The sequence below is a fragment of the Desmodus rotundus genome, chromosome 7, assembly GCF_022682495.2.
Source record: "Desmodus rotundus isolate HL8 chromosome 7, HLdesRot8A.1, whole genome shotgun sequence".
Taxonomy (NCBI): Eukaryota; Metazoa; Chordata; class Mammalia; order Chiroptera; family Phyllostomidae; genus Desmodus; species Desmodus rotundus.
In genome coordinates, this window is record NC_071393.1 from 105,155,672 (window position 1) to 105,171,510 (window position 15,839).

The window sequence follows — 15,839 nt, forward strand, 5'->3', positions numbered from 1 at the left end:
GGACAGCGTTGGCGTCCCCGGGTCGTGCGGTGGCAGCCGGGGCCCCGCCAGCGTGCTGTCGGTTGTCTGCATCCGGGAACACGAGCACCGGCCAACGGGGCGCCCTTCGAACCCTGGGCCCACTGTCTACTCCGCGCGAGGTGGGTAGGACACGTGGTCTTCTCAGGGGGCGGGGCCTCCGAGCACAAACAAGGAAGTGCGAGGAGGGGGCGGGTCTTCGAAACGGTTGCCCGGGTTACCAGGAGACGGAACTCCGGAGGCGTCTGTGGACCGGAAGTCTGGGCCTAGCCGCCTGGTCGGCTAATCCTGGACATTCTCCAGGATAATCTAGAAGCGGCCAATGGGTAAGTGGTAGAGGGGGTCCTGGGAAGCGTTTGTCATTGTTCTCGGTTTTTCCCTAGGCCGCTTGCTCTGAGCTCAGGCCCCGTCGGCAGCCCCCCCAGGTAGCGGCTCAACCTAGCTCCTTGCTCCCATCCGCCCTGGAGCTGCGCCCCAGACTCTTACCCGGCTCGGCGGTGGAGTGAGACAGGGTGGGGAGGGGTCGGCTCCAGCCCCGCTGCAGAGGGGAAGCCGAGCGCGGACGGGGCGGGGGAAAGGTTAGGCTTTTGTTGTTTGGTTCCAGAGGTCACTTCAGTTTCTGTGTCAGTCCCTGGGTTTAACATTCCTGAGAGTTGACTTCAAAACCTACACGCGGGCGTTAGTCTGGGTAGAAAAAACAGCAAAGGAAGCAGAAGCTAATTGCCCTATCACTGTTGTCTCTTGCTTCAGCATCAAACCTCAGTTAACAGGGCCCTTAACAAAGGGTGGAAAAAGAGAAGTCAAACTTTCAGCTCTTGTTTACCGAAGGAGATGTAAAGGAAAAGTGACCGGATACTGGGAGTCAGGCTTTTGTTTGGCTGATAAGCTGTTGCTGGTTTTCAGGACTTGGGATTTGAAAAACTTGACATTCCTTACATTCAAATGTATTTATTAAGCATCTACTAGATGCGATGCCTGGGTAGAAGAAACTTCCAATTCTTTAACTTCTGCCTTCTCAAAAAATCTGAAACACTTCATTTCCATCTATTAGTTTAGAACATTGTGATGACGATTGGTTTAAAATAAGGGCCAAATAAAGAAACCCATGGATTTTTTTAGAATTTCAGAAATTTGATAAATATGAAAATATTACACTTGAGACGTTTTTGTCAGTGCTAGGTCTTTCCTGTTTTCCCCTCAGCAGCATAAGGAGAAAAAAAAAAAAATCAAAAGTGTCCTCGAATTTGAAAGGAGAAAAGCTGTTGTGGATCAGGCCGATTCTAGACTGTGACTCATGAAGAATGTGGGGAATGATTGCTCAAGAATAAGTATAAAAATGCATAGTTTTCATATTAAATCACGTTTGACCTCAGTCTTGGGATTTCTTCCGCACTAGGCAGTAGGTTCCGTGAGGTCAGGGGCTCCCTCCTGTTCCTCTGTGGACCTTCAGTTGCCCCTAACCAGTGGAACCTGGCACTGAGCCCATGGGTGCTGACTGACCGGGTCCTTGAATGGAGGGAACCATGTCACTGAGGAGAAGTCGTCCCTCAGTAACTTCTACCTGTTGGTGAGGTCAGACACAATCTCTAGGTCCTGAGGGGTTTTTGTTTTTGCTTTTGTTTTGTACAGAAGAGCTGCTTTTTATCTTCCCCGAGCCTTGAGATCAGGGGATTGATTCCAAGGCAGGGGTTCCCAAATATTGGTCAGAGGCCCAGCCAGCTTGCTGAAATTTTCACTTGTCCCCGACAAAAATGACAAGAGTTAGGACGAGGTAATAAGCTTTTTATAAACGTGAATTTGTTGACTCTGCAGGACTGCCCTTTATTCTGAAATCATGTCCTTTCCGCTTTTCTGGTGGTAAAATGTGTTCTGTGTGGGAAGAGGGTGATAATCGGTGTTGTGTGCGTGTGCACGTGCGCCCACCGTCCGGCCTGAGCAAAATGAAAAGCAGTGATCCTGCCCTGATCCTCTGACTACAGGCAGTGCGTTCAGCGGTCTGGACCCTCTGATGAAGGGGCGGGGCTGGGTGGAGCCCTAGGAGACAGGCCAGGCTAGGCCTTGAGGTCCAGGGACACATCCCCATTTGCTGCTAGAGGACTGAGGACGCTAATGATAAGAAACTGTATTAATATCAGAGTTCCAGTATAACTTTCTGCAGTGCCCCAGTGTAAAGGAGAAATTGAAGTTTTGAAATAAATGCATCAAGACTTTTGTCATAATGCATATGATTTTTTTAAATTGAAAGTGTGGTGATGTTTCTGCCAAGTGTTTCAACTTGCACTATTTTTTATAATCACAAGAGATGTTACTGTACTGGCATTTGTTTTTAAAAAGCTGTCGATATTCAACCAGCATGCCTTGGACTTTACTGTGGGAAGACCCTGTTATTTAAAAATGGCTCGACTGAAATATATGGAGAATGTGGGGTAAGTCTTCATGTTTGTAGCTACTTCCTTCGTAAACTCTGCTTTTGAAATATTTTCACATGGAGGATACCTTTTTTCTTCAGTGTCCTCATTAATTTATAAAAGAATATGTAGGCATTAATAAAATATTTGTGTCTGTATTGATCGATTGATGGATACTACATCCTTTTTGACAGTCACAGCTATTGTGCCTTTTAAAACATTTTATAATTTTGTAGTAATTTTTAATTTTTATTAATGATATATAGTACAGTGACTTGGACATCCAAGTAAGTGAACTTTTACAGTTCCAGAGTACTTGTTTGCAATTATTTTTATACACTATTAATAACTAGGTTTTTCATTTGCTATTAGCTATTTTAGTAACTTAGTGGAAGGACTCCTTTAAGAGCATAATGCAGATATAGGCAAATACACTGTAGATTTCTTTATTTTACTTATGCTTTCTCTTTATTTCTAAAAGATGCACATGGAAACATGTTTAAACACAAATGGTATATCTTATAGAAAGATTTTTGGGGGTGTTAATGTTCTCAAGTCATAGCTGTACACACTGTTTTTATATTTGTAGGTGTGTCCAAGAGGACAGAGAACAAATGCACAGAAATATTGTCAGCCGTGCACAGAGTCCCCAGAACTTTATGACTGGCTCTATCTTGGATTCATGGCTATGCTTCCTCTGGTTTTACATTGGTTCTTCATTGAATGGTACTCAGGGAAAAAGAGGTTAGCACTTCCTGTGAATGTATCTGGATAGAGTGATGTTGGAATGATTATCGCTTAGAAGACCTTATCCAGTAATTATACTACTTCTGTTGTTTTAATTATTTTTTTAAAATTTGTTTTGTTTTAGAGAGAGGGGGAGTGAGGGAGAATGAGAGGGAGAGAATTACTGATGCATGAAAGATACTTAGGTCAGTTGCCTGTCTCATGCCGTCATCTGGGAGCCTGGCCCCCAGCCCAGCGTGTGCCCACTGGGAATCGAACCAGCGACCTTTCAGTTCCCAGGCCAGCACTTAACCTACTGAGCCACACCAGCCAGGGCTGTTGTTTTAAAAGTGGTAAACCTGCTTTTGCTTTATTTTATGATTAGTTTTGATTGTGGCAAGAAAACTTAATGATAGGGCATGCCTCAATAATTATTAAGGGAAGTATCCGTTGTCTCTTTTACTTTAAATGAGCTTGAAGAAATTTTTTAAAAGTATTTGACATTTTTTAAAAGAAATTTTTAAAAATTCTAAATTATCATATTTATAGCCTTGGCTGAGTGGCTCACTTGGTTGAAGCGTCATCCCATGTACCAAAGGAATGCAGGTTTGATTCCCAGTCAGGGCACTCACCTAGGTTGCGTTTCAGTCCCCTGTCGGGGTGCCTACAGGCGGGGACTGCTCAGTCAATGTTCCTCTCTCACACTGATGTTTCTTTCTCTCTCTCTAAAACCAATAACCATATCCTAGGGTGTGGGTTAAAAAAATTATAATCTTTATTGGTTTTTTACAAAGATTTGCTTTTGTGTACAAACTGTTTATTGTTCTAGAACAAATACTTTGTAATTTAATTTGCTACTAGTAATCGCTAATGTAGTGAAAATGATACAGCTGCAACCTAATTATGAAAACTCACACTAACACATTAACGCCATAAACATTTATGAAGCACTGTGTTTTATGTTTAGAAGATCAGAGGAGGTGATACCCAAGTAACTGACATGGTTTCAGCCATAATCATGTAGCGAAGACAAATGTCTTTAAACTAAGTGTAATGTAAATCAGTCTTAAAAGTATATAAACAAAAAGTGTATGGAAGCATTGTAAACAAAACGCTCTGGAATCATAAAGAGTGGAAGAGATAAATTGTGCCCACTAGGATCTGAAAGACGTGAGGAAAAAGAACATTTTAGGCAGAGGAAAGAGCTTGAACAATGGCACAGAGGTATGAGCTGTGTGCCCTGTTAGTGTGGGAATGGCAGGAGTCCCTGCGGTCGAAGTGTGGATTGTGTGTGCAAGAGAGGTGGTGAAAAGGAGAGGGAAGGGTAGACTGAGGCCAGAATATGAAGTTTTCTGGGTTTTTTTAAAATTGTGCCCTTTATTTTTTATTATTATTATTTTATTACAGTTGTCCCAATTTTTCTCCCTTTGCCCTCCTGCACCCAGCCCACCCCAGGCTCAATCCCACAGTCAATCCCTACACCGTTGTCCATGTCCATGGGTCATTCATACGTGTTTTTTGACTAGCCCCTTCCCCTTCTTCCCACCATTATTCTCCTCCTGCCTCCCATCTGGTCACTGTCCGTCTGTTCCATGTTTCTGTGTCTCTGGTTCTGTTTTGCTTGTTAGTTTATTTTGTTCATTAGATTCCTCTTATAAGTGACATCATATGGTATTTGTCTTTCACCAGCTGGCTAATGTCACTTAGCATTATATTCTCCAGTTCCATCCATGCTGTTGCAAAGGGTAGAAGTTCCTTCTTTCTTTTGCTGCATAGTACTCCATTGTGTAGGTGAACCACAGTTTTTGATCCACTCTCTACTGATGGGCACTTAGGTTGTGAAGGTTCTCGATGAGGCTGGGAACTTTATTCTGATGGGAATGAGGAATCAAATTCTGCCCTAGTATATTTTAGCCACACTGGCATTTAGTTCCTCTGACCTCTCAGCATCTTTCCTGCTTTAGGTCCTTTCCCTTTCCCCAGGCTCTTTTCTCTGCCTGGAATATTTTCTTGTCCCTCTCACTGCAACTTTTTTCCTCTCTGCCTTTTTTCCTTCAGGTTTCAGTTTAAGTCACCTACTTGGAGAGGCCTTCCCAAACCATCTATAGTAGATCTGTGCCCTTATTTTTCTTTTTTAATGGCACTCTTCATTTTGTTGTTTCTGTTTTGTATTGGGCACTCAACACAATTTATAGTTAGTTATGTTTGTTTTCTGAGTTAGTGTTCTGTGCACCCCTGACTATAAGCCACAGGAGGGCAGTGACCATCCCTGTTGTCTCCATGGAATCCCCGAGACCAGCACAACCGCTGGCGTGTTGGAGATGCTCGCTTAGTATTTACCAAGGGAATGATTTATCGGTGAAGGTTTACTTGAGGAAGATATCTTCTGTGGAGGGTGGATGAGAAATCGGAGGCTGTCTGAGAAAAACTGATGGCCAGATTCCAGTCCCGGGAGTGGAAATGGAAGGGATGGTCAGATGGAAATAGGACCAGCACTTTTCTGCATTCTGCTTAATAAATCCATGGTCATTATCTATGTTGGAAGAAACTTTTTTTCAGAAGAATCTATAAATAGATTTTTAAAAAGCAGCTCTCATCCTTTTAATTTTTGTTATGAGCAATGAGAGATTATGATGAGGAAGATGTGAATATGTTAAAGCTCATGTAGAATAAATGCTCAGTTAATTGTTGGGACTTCTCAGGTCAAAGTAGAGAAGAGGTGGTGGAGGGAAGGGGGTACCTTCCAAATGCATTACAACGAAAACATCAGGTATGTTTTGAGGGATAATTTGGAGCAGATAGAGCTTTCTTTTCTTTTTTTCTTTTTACCTTCCTCTTATTGATTCCAGAGAGAGGGGAAGAGAAGGAGAGAGGCAGAGAAACATTGATTGGTTACCTTTTGCACACACCCTAAGTATGGACCAAACCTGCAGCTGAGGCTTGTGTCCTGACCGGAATCGAACCCAAAACTTCTTGGTTTGCAGGATGACACCCAACCAACTGAGCCACGTCGGTCAGGGTGAGGGTAAAGCTTCATTTTGAAGGTGGAACAGAGGAGTGGTCAGCGCTTAGGCAGGAACAGTGGATTTAAAAAGGACTTGCGTCACCGTGCTTACCCTACCTAGTAAGTTGGTAACAGGGAACACAAAGGCCTTCTTTTTCATTCTCCTGAGACACGTCGGACTTCTAATACAGGAAGTAGGGGCCTAGCTGTCTGAGGCTAACCAGTGTTTCTCAACCCCTTCGTCATTGTCACCTCCTTAATTCCATAATTCCACCTACCCCCATGCAATTTATGTTTACCTGTTTACATGTGTGCACATAGGTCCTTTATGTATAAAAAGTGTAAGAGTGTTTTATCCTCAGTTTCAGGAGTTAACGGTGAAAATTTCTTTTTAGAAACCCTGTCTTGAGTCCTGGCTGGTGTGTGGCTCAGTGGATTGAGTGCCAGCCTGTGAACCAAAGGGTCACTGGTTGGATTCCTAGTCAGGGCACATGCCTGGATTGTGGGCCAGGTCCCCAGTAGGGGGCATGCAAGAGGCAACCACACAGTGATTCTCTCCCTCTCCTTCCTCCCTTCTTCTCTCTCTAAAAATAAATAAATAAAATCTTAAAAAAAAAAAAAAAAAAAAAAGGAAACCATGTCTTGAATCATACCCAGGTTTTATAAAAAGCTATTTGGCACTAATAATTTTTTGGTAATTGTGCTTTTTTTTTATTAGCTCCAGTGCACTTTTCCAACACATCACTGCGCTATTTGAATGCAGTGCGGCAGCTATTATCACCTTGCTTGTGAGTGATCCAGTCGGTGTTCTTTATATCCGTTCATGTCGAGTACTGATGCTTTCTGATTGGTACACGATGCTGTACAACCCAAGTCCAGATTACGTGACCACAGTGCACTGTACTCATGAAGCTGTCTACCCACTGTAAGTATTAATTTAGACTAAGGATCTTTTTTTAAAAAACGATAATTATAGATTTCATTTATTTCAACAGGTCGAGCATTGTAAAACGGCATGTAGGCACAGGGGGAAATACACAGAAATGATTTTCTTAGCGAACATCATCTGATAGGAGAAAATAGAAATACATCTTAGTATAATAGAAGTAAAAGTATTTTTGTATTGGTGTTGAAGTGTGTATAGACACTTACAAAATAAGCTATACATGTTTCTTAAAAAAGGATTGGTAAGGAAAACCTGTTTGGTACGCAGCAGAGAAGTAGTATCTGGCACACAGGAAGGAGTATGGGCTTTGGAGCGAAAAACAGGCCTGAGTTTGAACCCCGGGTCTGCCAGTTGTGTCCACTTGAGCCTCTTCAGAGCCTCTTGTAGCTCAGTTCCCCGTTGTACGGTGGGAATGATGCTCCTTTACACGGTGGGGATGGGGGTTAAATAAATCCGTGCCTATCAGATGCAGTGCAGCGCCTTACATGCAGGTAGCACCGAGTAGTAGCCGATAGCGTTAGAATGTTTGGGTTAATGTCCTTTTTTTTTTTTTTTTTTTTTTTCCCAAATGCAATTTCGAATGTTTTATTTTAAAAATATCAAAGTCGTAGCATTCTGTATAATACCATCCCAGACTACTTGATTTTTAGAATTTCTATAAATTGCTGGTGTTCATTTGATGTGTTTTCGAGAAAGTTTTTAATAGTACTAAGTGTCAAAACACAGTACATATGTAAAAAAGTGGTTTTCAAAAAATGAGATCCAGGTACAAAGATGTGAAAATCTTTAACACCTGCCCAGCTTTAGCCCTGCAAATTATTTATTCCATGTATGTATTCTCTCTCTCTCTCCATATATATGGCTAAAATACATATATATATAAAGCCCTTTGGACTTTATAAAGGACTGATAAAGCCCTTTGTTGATTTTTATAGAGCTGTACCCTCAGCTTCAATGAATGAAATAATAGCTACATAGTATTCCAGCATGGATGTACTATAAAATTTAACCAGTTTTCTGTTGTTGAATATTTATTTTCTTCCTGAGTTTTCCTTATTACTTGATCCAAAAAAAAAACCTTATCCATAAAGTTTTTTTGTGTATCTCTGAATATTTCCCTTTGATAAGTTTCTACAAGTAAAGTTGCCGGATGGAAGGATATAAACATTTTAGGATTTTGGATGCACATTTCCAGACTGCCTCCTGGGGAAGGACCAGCATGCACTTCTCACTAACGTGTGAGAGTCCTTCTGGCTGGCCTTTCGCAAATACGAATATTCGACGGGTAGACTTAATGTATTTTTTTAACCTTCTATAGGATCAATGATGAACTATTTTCGAACATATTTTTGATACTGTAATTTCTCATTTTACAGCTACACCATTGTATTTATCTATTATGCCTTCTGCTTGGTATTGATGATGCTGCTCCGACCTCTCCTGGTAAAGAAGATTGCCTGTGGGTTAGGGAAGTCTGATCGATTTAAAAGTATTTATGCGGCACTTTACTTCTTCCCAATTTTAACCGTGCTTCAGGCAGTCGGTGGAGGCCTTTTATGTAAGTTTGTTGGGACAACAGCTCGTGTAGTTATTATCATATGCAATGAACAATATTTTCACTCAGTATAATTTGCGTGCTTTTTCTTTAAAATAGAATATATATATATTTTTTAATATATTTATTGATTATGTTATTACAGTTGTCCCATCCCCCCCCTCACTCCACTCCATCCTGCCCACCACCTCCCTCCCAAATTCCCCCTCTATAGGTTCATGTCCATGGGTCATACTTATAAGTTCTTTGGCTTCTACATTTCCTACACTATTCTTACCCTCCCCCTGTCTATTTTCCACCTATCATCTATGCTACTTATTCTCTGTACCTTTCCCCCCCTCTCCCCCTCCCACTCCCCTATTGACAACCCTCCATGTGATCTCCATCTCTGTGGTTCTGTTCCTGTTCTAGTTGTTTGCCTAGTTTGCTCTTGTTTTTGTTTTAGGTGTGGTCATTAATAACTGTGAGTTTGCTGTCATTTTTACTGCTCATATTTTTATCTTTTTCTTAGGTAAGTCCCTTTAACATTTCATATAATAAGGGCTTGGTGATGATGAACTTCTTTAACTTGACCTTATCTGAGAAGCACTTTATCTTCCCTTCCATTCTAAGTGATAGCTTTGCTGGATACAGTAATCTTGGATGTAGGCCCTTGCCTTTCATGACTTGGAATACTTCTTGCCAGCCCCTTCTTGCCTGTAAGGTCTCTTTGGAGAAATCAGCTGACAGTCTTATGGGAAGTCCTTTGTAGGTAACTGTCTCTTTTTCTCTTGCTGCTTCTAAGATTCTCTCCTTCTGTTTCATCTTGGGTAATGTAATGATGATGTGCCTTGGTGTGTTCTTCCTTAGGTCCAGCTTCTTTGGGACTCTCTGAGCTTCCTGGACTTCCTGGAAGTCTATTTCCTTTGCCAGACGAGGGAAGTTCTCCTTCATTATTTGTTCAAATAAGTTTTCAATTTTTTGTTCTTCCTCTTCTCCTTCTGGCACCCCTATAATTCGGATGTTGTAACGTTTCAAGATGTCCTGGAGGTTCCTAGGCCTCTCCTCATTTTTCCGAATTCTTGTTTCTTCATTCTTTTCTGGTTGGATGTTTCTTTCTTCCTTCTGGTCCACACCGTTGATTTGAGTCCCAGTTTCCTTCGCATCACTATTGGTTCCCTGTACATTTTCCTTTGTTTCTCTTAGCATAGGCTTCATTTTCTCATCTGTTTTTCGAACAGATTCAACCAATTCTGTGAGCATCTTGATAACCAGTGTTTTGAATTGTGCATCTGATACGTTGGCTATATCTTCCTTGCTTAGTTGTATTTTTTCTGGAGCTTTGAAGTGTCATTTGGGCCTTTTTTTTTTTTTTTGTCTTGGGGCATCTGTTACTTAAAGGGGCAGAGCCTTAGGTGTTCCCCGGGGCGGGGTAATGCTGGTTGCTGCGCTGACACTATACGTGGGGGAGGGGCTGAGAGGGAGCAATGGCGCCCGCTCCACTCTCCACTGGACCTCAATCTTTCATTCTGCTACCCACAGTCAAACTGGGCCCCTCTGGTGCTGGTTCCCGAGTGGGTGGGCCTGTGCACTCCCCAGGCCCCTGTGGGTCTCTCCAACGACCTCTCCTGTGAGGCTGGGAGTCTCTCCTGCTGCCTCCCCAACCCCCACGGGCGCTTTCAATCAGAGGTCTGAGGCTTTATTTCCCCCTCGCTGGAGCCCTGGGTTACGCGGTCTGCTTCGCTCGCCGTTTGTCTGGTTTATCTGTGCACGAATGTGGGGCCTCGGGGTGCTACCCACCGCTCTGCCTGCCCTGTTCTCCGCCACTCTGAGTCCGGCCCTCTCGGTTTATCTGTGGGCGAATGTGTGGCTGCAGGGTCTGCCAGTGGTCAGACTGCCTGACCCATTTGTCCCACACTCCGCCAGTCTGCGTCCCGCCATGGCCACATGAGTCCTCCCTGCCCTGGTGCCCGTCTCCACCCCTCCTACCGGTCTGGATGAATGTTTATTTTTTATTTTCTTGGTGTCGGACTTCCTTGCCGTTTGATTTTCTGTCAGTTCTGGTTGTGGGAGGAGGCGCAGTGTGTCTACCTATGCCGCCATCTTGGTTCTCATCCGAATATATTTTTTACTCTGCAAAATAAACCATAGTATATATTTTTGCTGAAATATAATAAGCCTTAGTTTTAAAAATGATGGGTTTTTTGGAATGAAATAGAAACTCTCAAGAAATCAGTGGCAGCTAATCAAAACTGATTTCTATTTAGACAATGCTTTGTATTTGAAGCTTATAATGGAAACAGGAAGATTTTTAAGACCTAAGTATAGATTAGAAAACAAAAACTGGTTTTTGTAAATAATATATGGAAGTTACTCTTGGTAATGTATCCTATTTATCATTGTTAGGTCTTAGATTTCTAAGTTTCTTTTTGGAGGCCTTTTCAGTACAGTAAAAGAAGCTTCAGTATATTCTTTTTTTATTTTATTACTATTTTTTATCCTCACCCGAGGACATGCTTATTGATTTCCCAAAGAGTGGAAGGGAGGGAGAGAGTGAGGCAGAGAAACATCAATCAGTTGCCTCTTATAGGCACCCTCCCCTGGGGACCAAACCCGCAACCGAGGCACGTGCCCTGACCAGGTCTTGAACCTGTGATCCTTTGGTTTACTAGACAGTGCTCCAACCAACTGAGCCAAACCGGCCAGGGTGATTCTTTATTTTAATATAACCATTCATGCATGTATGCAGCAGCCAGTTAGACTAAACTGTCATGCAAAAGAAGAAAAAGACAAAGTTGGTGTTAAAGGGCTCACGTACTACTAAGAAAGCTGCAGTAGCTGAGAGGCCGCAGTGTGACATTGACCGTTGTTGCAGGGATGTCAGGTGCCATCTTTGATGTGGGGCCTGCCAGGGCACAGAGGGCAGGCCTTCTGGCCTGAAGGACCTAGGCAAGACTGGGCATCAGTATACAAGCCATGTAGCTTGGTAATGAATTTGGTTCAAGATTAGGGTGGTGCTTTGAGGGTAAGGCCAAGGGAAATTTCTGACTAGCCGGGGGCTGTGTTGCCTCATATTCTGGTTTACAGATGTATCGTTTTCAGCTGGACTGCATGGTATTTGAAAATCTGTAGTTATTTCTAGCTCCTGCCATTCTCTGTTTCCTTAGATTTGCCCACACTTCATCTATTTACCTGCCCAGCTGGCCTCTCCAGGCATCTGAGGTTGCTATTCTTGCTCTAGGGGATAGAGACCTACTCTAAATAGGATTTTAGACAGAAGAGGGACATGACTTGGTTTGCATTCTACAGAGATAACTTGGGGGCAGCGGGGAAGATGGATGGGCAGGGGAACAGAACGTGGGGAATCAGTTAAGAGATTATGAGCCAAGTCTGTCTGACCTAAAATAGAAAGACACTAGGAGTGAAAATCTCCTTTGAAGGTAGAGTTAACTGAACTAGGTGACATTGAATGCAGGGGTTGAGAGAGTGGGAGGAGAATACGATAAAGTAGCTTTCTGACTCGGTAACTGGTGAATGGAAAAACGGAATATTAGAAGCAAAATGGCTGGTGAGAAGTGAAGTCAGTTTTGGCTGTGCATGAAGTGGTCGTCAAGAGTACAGCTTATTTACATCCGTCTGGTGTCAGGACTGGAGTGATTTAAGAATTGCCAGCTTTCACATCCCTGTGTCCTGGGCATGAGTCTCTCACAGGACTGGCTGAAACATTTTCCAATTATGGGCACAACTGTACTGTTTGAATTTTTGTTTGTTTATTCAGAAAATTTGCTTGATTTTCAATACAATGCCAATGTTTGTTTTCCAGATTACGCCTTCCCGTACATTATACTAGTGTTGTCTTTGGTCACTCTCGCCGTGTACATGTCGGCCTCTGAAATAGAGGTAGGAAAAGTTTTTTCCTTTGTTAGAGGTTTTCTTTAACAGATTTCACGATTGAACAGGAGAATAATACATATGATATGGCACCACAGCGGATCGTCTTAGTGACCCTTGGCTAACTGATGACACTGAGAGCCTTTAGTTCATGGTTATGTTTATGGAAGGTTGTCCACTGGACTCCATTTGCCTGGGAATTAGTGAAGTGGTCAGGCTCGGCTGTCTGGCACATTGGAGGAAAAAATCCTTCCAATTATGTGCCCATAGAACATACTTAATTATGAAATGTTGAAACTTACGCCACTTTGAGGGAAACATAAAAGTGCTTTCTTATACATAGCACTAATTTTATACTATTTATGATGGCAACACTGTCATCAGGAATTATATTATGCATTCTCCGCCCTTCTGTGTTGTGTCCCCAATTTTAGTTTTTTGATTTTGGATGTTTACTTTTGTCCTCTAATATCTATAATATTTTAGTGATTTGGAAATAACATTAATAGTGACATTAGTTCTGATACTGTTTCTGGTTTGAGATACCCATTTCGTGCCTCTAACTTTTTATTATTTCAGTGTAAGGTCACTGTTAGAAAGGCCCTTTATTTTGAGGCTAAATTCTAAAGGAATAAAAGTGTCAGATGCCTTAGTACTATTCCACCCTGTACTCTCTGACCTACTGTTTATGCAGTCTTTAAACTGCCCACTGCACCGCGTAAGAGAACGCGCTTTCTCATAATTCTTAACTTAAAAAAGCTCAACTCAGAGAAAGTAAGTTGTAAACTATTTTGGAATGATTGCTGTTGATGCTTCTCTTCCTGTTACATCAGTGAGAAGTGAGTGGAGGGACTTTTAGACAGAGTACTACCACAGTGGAGGAGAGAGAGTATTTTGATGGTGATTATTCACATGTTCCCATTTGCATTCTGCCCCCATTTCTCCTGTAATCTTTAATCAGTAATGCAGTATGTACAAGTAAAGAAGATAAGCAAATTAGTTTTGGCACTTTTTTCAACTCTAGAGAAATATTTGAGGGGGAAACGATTATTTGAATACAATGAAGTTTTTGAATTTTTGTTTGTTATCAGTAGCTACTGTGGGTAGTAGTAAATGTTAGCTTGAAACTTACCTGTCTTTCTGCCCCTGGGAATCTCTCCTGTGTAAATGTTTATGTACTTCAGTGAGCGCTCTACCCGTACATTGGAAGTAGAGGCCTGCATCAGGAGAAAGTCTAGCTGTAGCTGAGCGGATGAGCCCTTTATAAAAGGAAGTCATGTAATATTGCACATTGCACTTCAGAATGTTTGTCAGTGCATGTAGCTATTGCTTTTGTAATAATGTGGTCCTTCCAATTTTGGCATATTATAGAACTATATTTGAGATTAAAAGGAAATCAGAGTAGTCACATGTCATTTCTGCTGCCTTCTAATTATGCAGGAATGCTGGCGGTGAAGGAATTTGGTGTGTGTACCTCCTGTCTCACTGTAGACTCAGCCGCAGTGGATCAGGGCAGGAAGAGGGCACATCATGGGGAGTTCCCCTTCTGGTTCATTCTTTCCGAAGAAGCCATAGAGTTTCCAGGGCCCAGTGGTGCTGTACACTAGAGCTTAGGGACATTCCTGGCCCTGCCTCTGCCTGCCGGTGGGACCGCTGGACGCCTCCTCTCCTCCCCTGTGAAGTGTAGTGGCTAGTGTGAGTGCTCTCTTAGGTCCCTTTTAGCTCCACTGGTTGGTGATTCTGAGGTTACGATTTTTAAATACATTTAATTAAAATATAATAAATGATCTAGCTGATTCAGTCGATAACGTTTCTCTTTTCCTTCTTTTATAAAATTATACAGAACTGCTATGATCTCCTGGTCAGGAAGAAAAGACTCATCGTTCTCTTCAGCCACTGGTTACTTCATGCTTATGGGATAATCTCCATTTCCAGAGTGGACAAACTCGAGCAGGATTTACCCCTTTTGGCTTTGGTACCCACGCCTGCCCTTTTTTACTTGTTCACCGCAAAATTTACTGAACCTTCACGGATACTCTCAGAAGGAGCCAATGGACACTGAATATAAAATGCCAAAAAAACCTAAGAAGTATTCTTAATAAAAAAGTACAGAAATTAAAAATATGTATTAGTATTCTTCTGCCATACATGGGAATAAGATTGTCAGTATATCTTAATGTTTTTGGTTGTTTTGTTTGGTTTCGTTTTTGACTTGAGACTTTATGGTTAGACTTGGAAAATGCAGAATGCACTGTTACATAGTAAAATACACTAGACACTCACAACACACTATTATATGACACTAGAAGAAGCCTTGTAGGAAGCACTTGCCTTGCAACACCTTAGTTAATCGTTCAGAGTAAAGTCATGTTTCCGCGTACCTACCAGTATGTTGTTTCTGTTTTTAAGAAAAACTTTAACACGTGTAATCCGAAATCCTTCGTTTCGCCGCAATTGTGCATGCCCGTTGTGTTTCAACTGGTTTTTCAGACACAGTGAACTACAAAGACACACGCACACCTGTGGGGTCTGGTATTGAACATGGAAATAAAGTATGTTGTTCTTATGTATTTATTTTGACCAACACAGTATTTTGATCTATAACAAAAATAAACCACAATTTATGTAACAGGTTTTCTGTTTACGGGTAGTTTGCTTGAAGTGATTTTCGGGTTATTCCTGTTTGTGTAAAGAAAAACAGTCATGAAAAACTTAATTACAAAAAGCCTCAAATGTTCTGACATTTGTATTTGCCCCAATAATCGTGGAAATTCAGAATATTAGGTAGTGAGATTAATGTCTATTTCCCAGGTGAATAAACACGTGTATTCACATACTCCTTTCCTCTTACAACTCATTTTTTTGCAGAACATCATTACTTTAAAAAAGATTTCATTGTTGTTCAGTTACAGTTGCCCCCATTTTCCCCCATTACTCTCACCTACCCACCCCCACCTCCCACATTTAATCCTCCCCCACCCTGACCCCGTTGTCTTTGTCCATGGGTCCTTTATACAGGTTCTTTGACTTGACCCTTCCCCTTCTTTCCCTCATTATCCCCCTCAACCCTTCCCCCTCCCTTCTGGTCACTCATTTATTTCCTTGTCTCTGGTTCTATTTTGCTCGCTAGTTTGTTTTGTTGATTAGGTCCCACCTATAGATGAGACGTCTCGTTTTTTAAGGATGCATATGCATGCCATATTTTTGGATTCTGAAGCACTGTTTTTTCCCCACATTGTGATATCTCTGAATCTTACAATTGATGGCTGCTTAGATCTAACGAAATGCGGAATATATACAGGGTATAAACTT

At 41.9% G+C, this 15,839-nt stretch overlaps 1 protein-coding gene across 5 annotated transcripts; it reads left to right on the plus strand.

Moving 5' to 3' along the window:
* Positions 1 to 208: 208 nt before the first annotated feature.
* JKAMP (JNK1/MAPK8 associated membrane protein) lies at positions 209 to 15,161 on the plus strand. Of its 5 annotated transcripts, none has more exons than XM_045201596.2 (8): positions 209 to 344; positions 1,648 to 1,789; positions 2,353 to 2,444; positions 3,016 to 3,170; positions 6,875 to 7,081; positions 8,479 to 8,660; positions 12,460 to 12,536; positions 14,371 to 15,161. In XM_045201596.2, exons 4-8 carry the CDS (start codon positions 3,109 to 3,111, stop codon positions 14,587 to 14,589), a joined length of 747 nt encoding a protein of 248 aa, XP_045057531.1. In that variant the 5' UTR covers positions 209 to 344; positions 1,648 to 1,789; positions 2,353 to 2,444; positions 3,016 to 3,108; the 3' UTR covers positions 14,590 to 15,161. The 5 variants fall into 5 exon arrangements, with proteins under 5 accessions (XP_045057531.1, XP_045057532.1, XP_024423983.1 ...); XM_045201597.2 differs by having other exon boundaries at positions 2,371 to 2,444; XM_024568215.3 differs by lacking the exon at positions 1,648 to 1,789.
* Positions 15,162 to 15,839: the final 678 nt, after the last annotated feature.

Excerpts from the sequence above, each read along its gene's own strand:
- JKAMP (XM_024568215.3), top strand. Across the intron at positions 8,661-12,459 it reads AGTCGGTGGAGGCCTTTTAT|ATTACGCCTTCCCGTACATT; the intron begins GTAAGTTTGTTG and ends TTTGTTTTCCAG. Across the intron at positions 12,537-14,370 it reads TGTCGGCCTCTGAAATAGAG|AACTGCTATGATCTCCTGGT; the intron begins GTAGGAAAAGTT and ends AAAATTATACAG.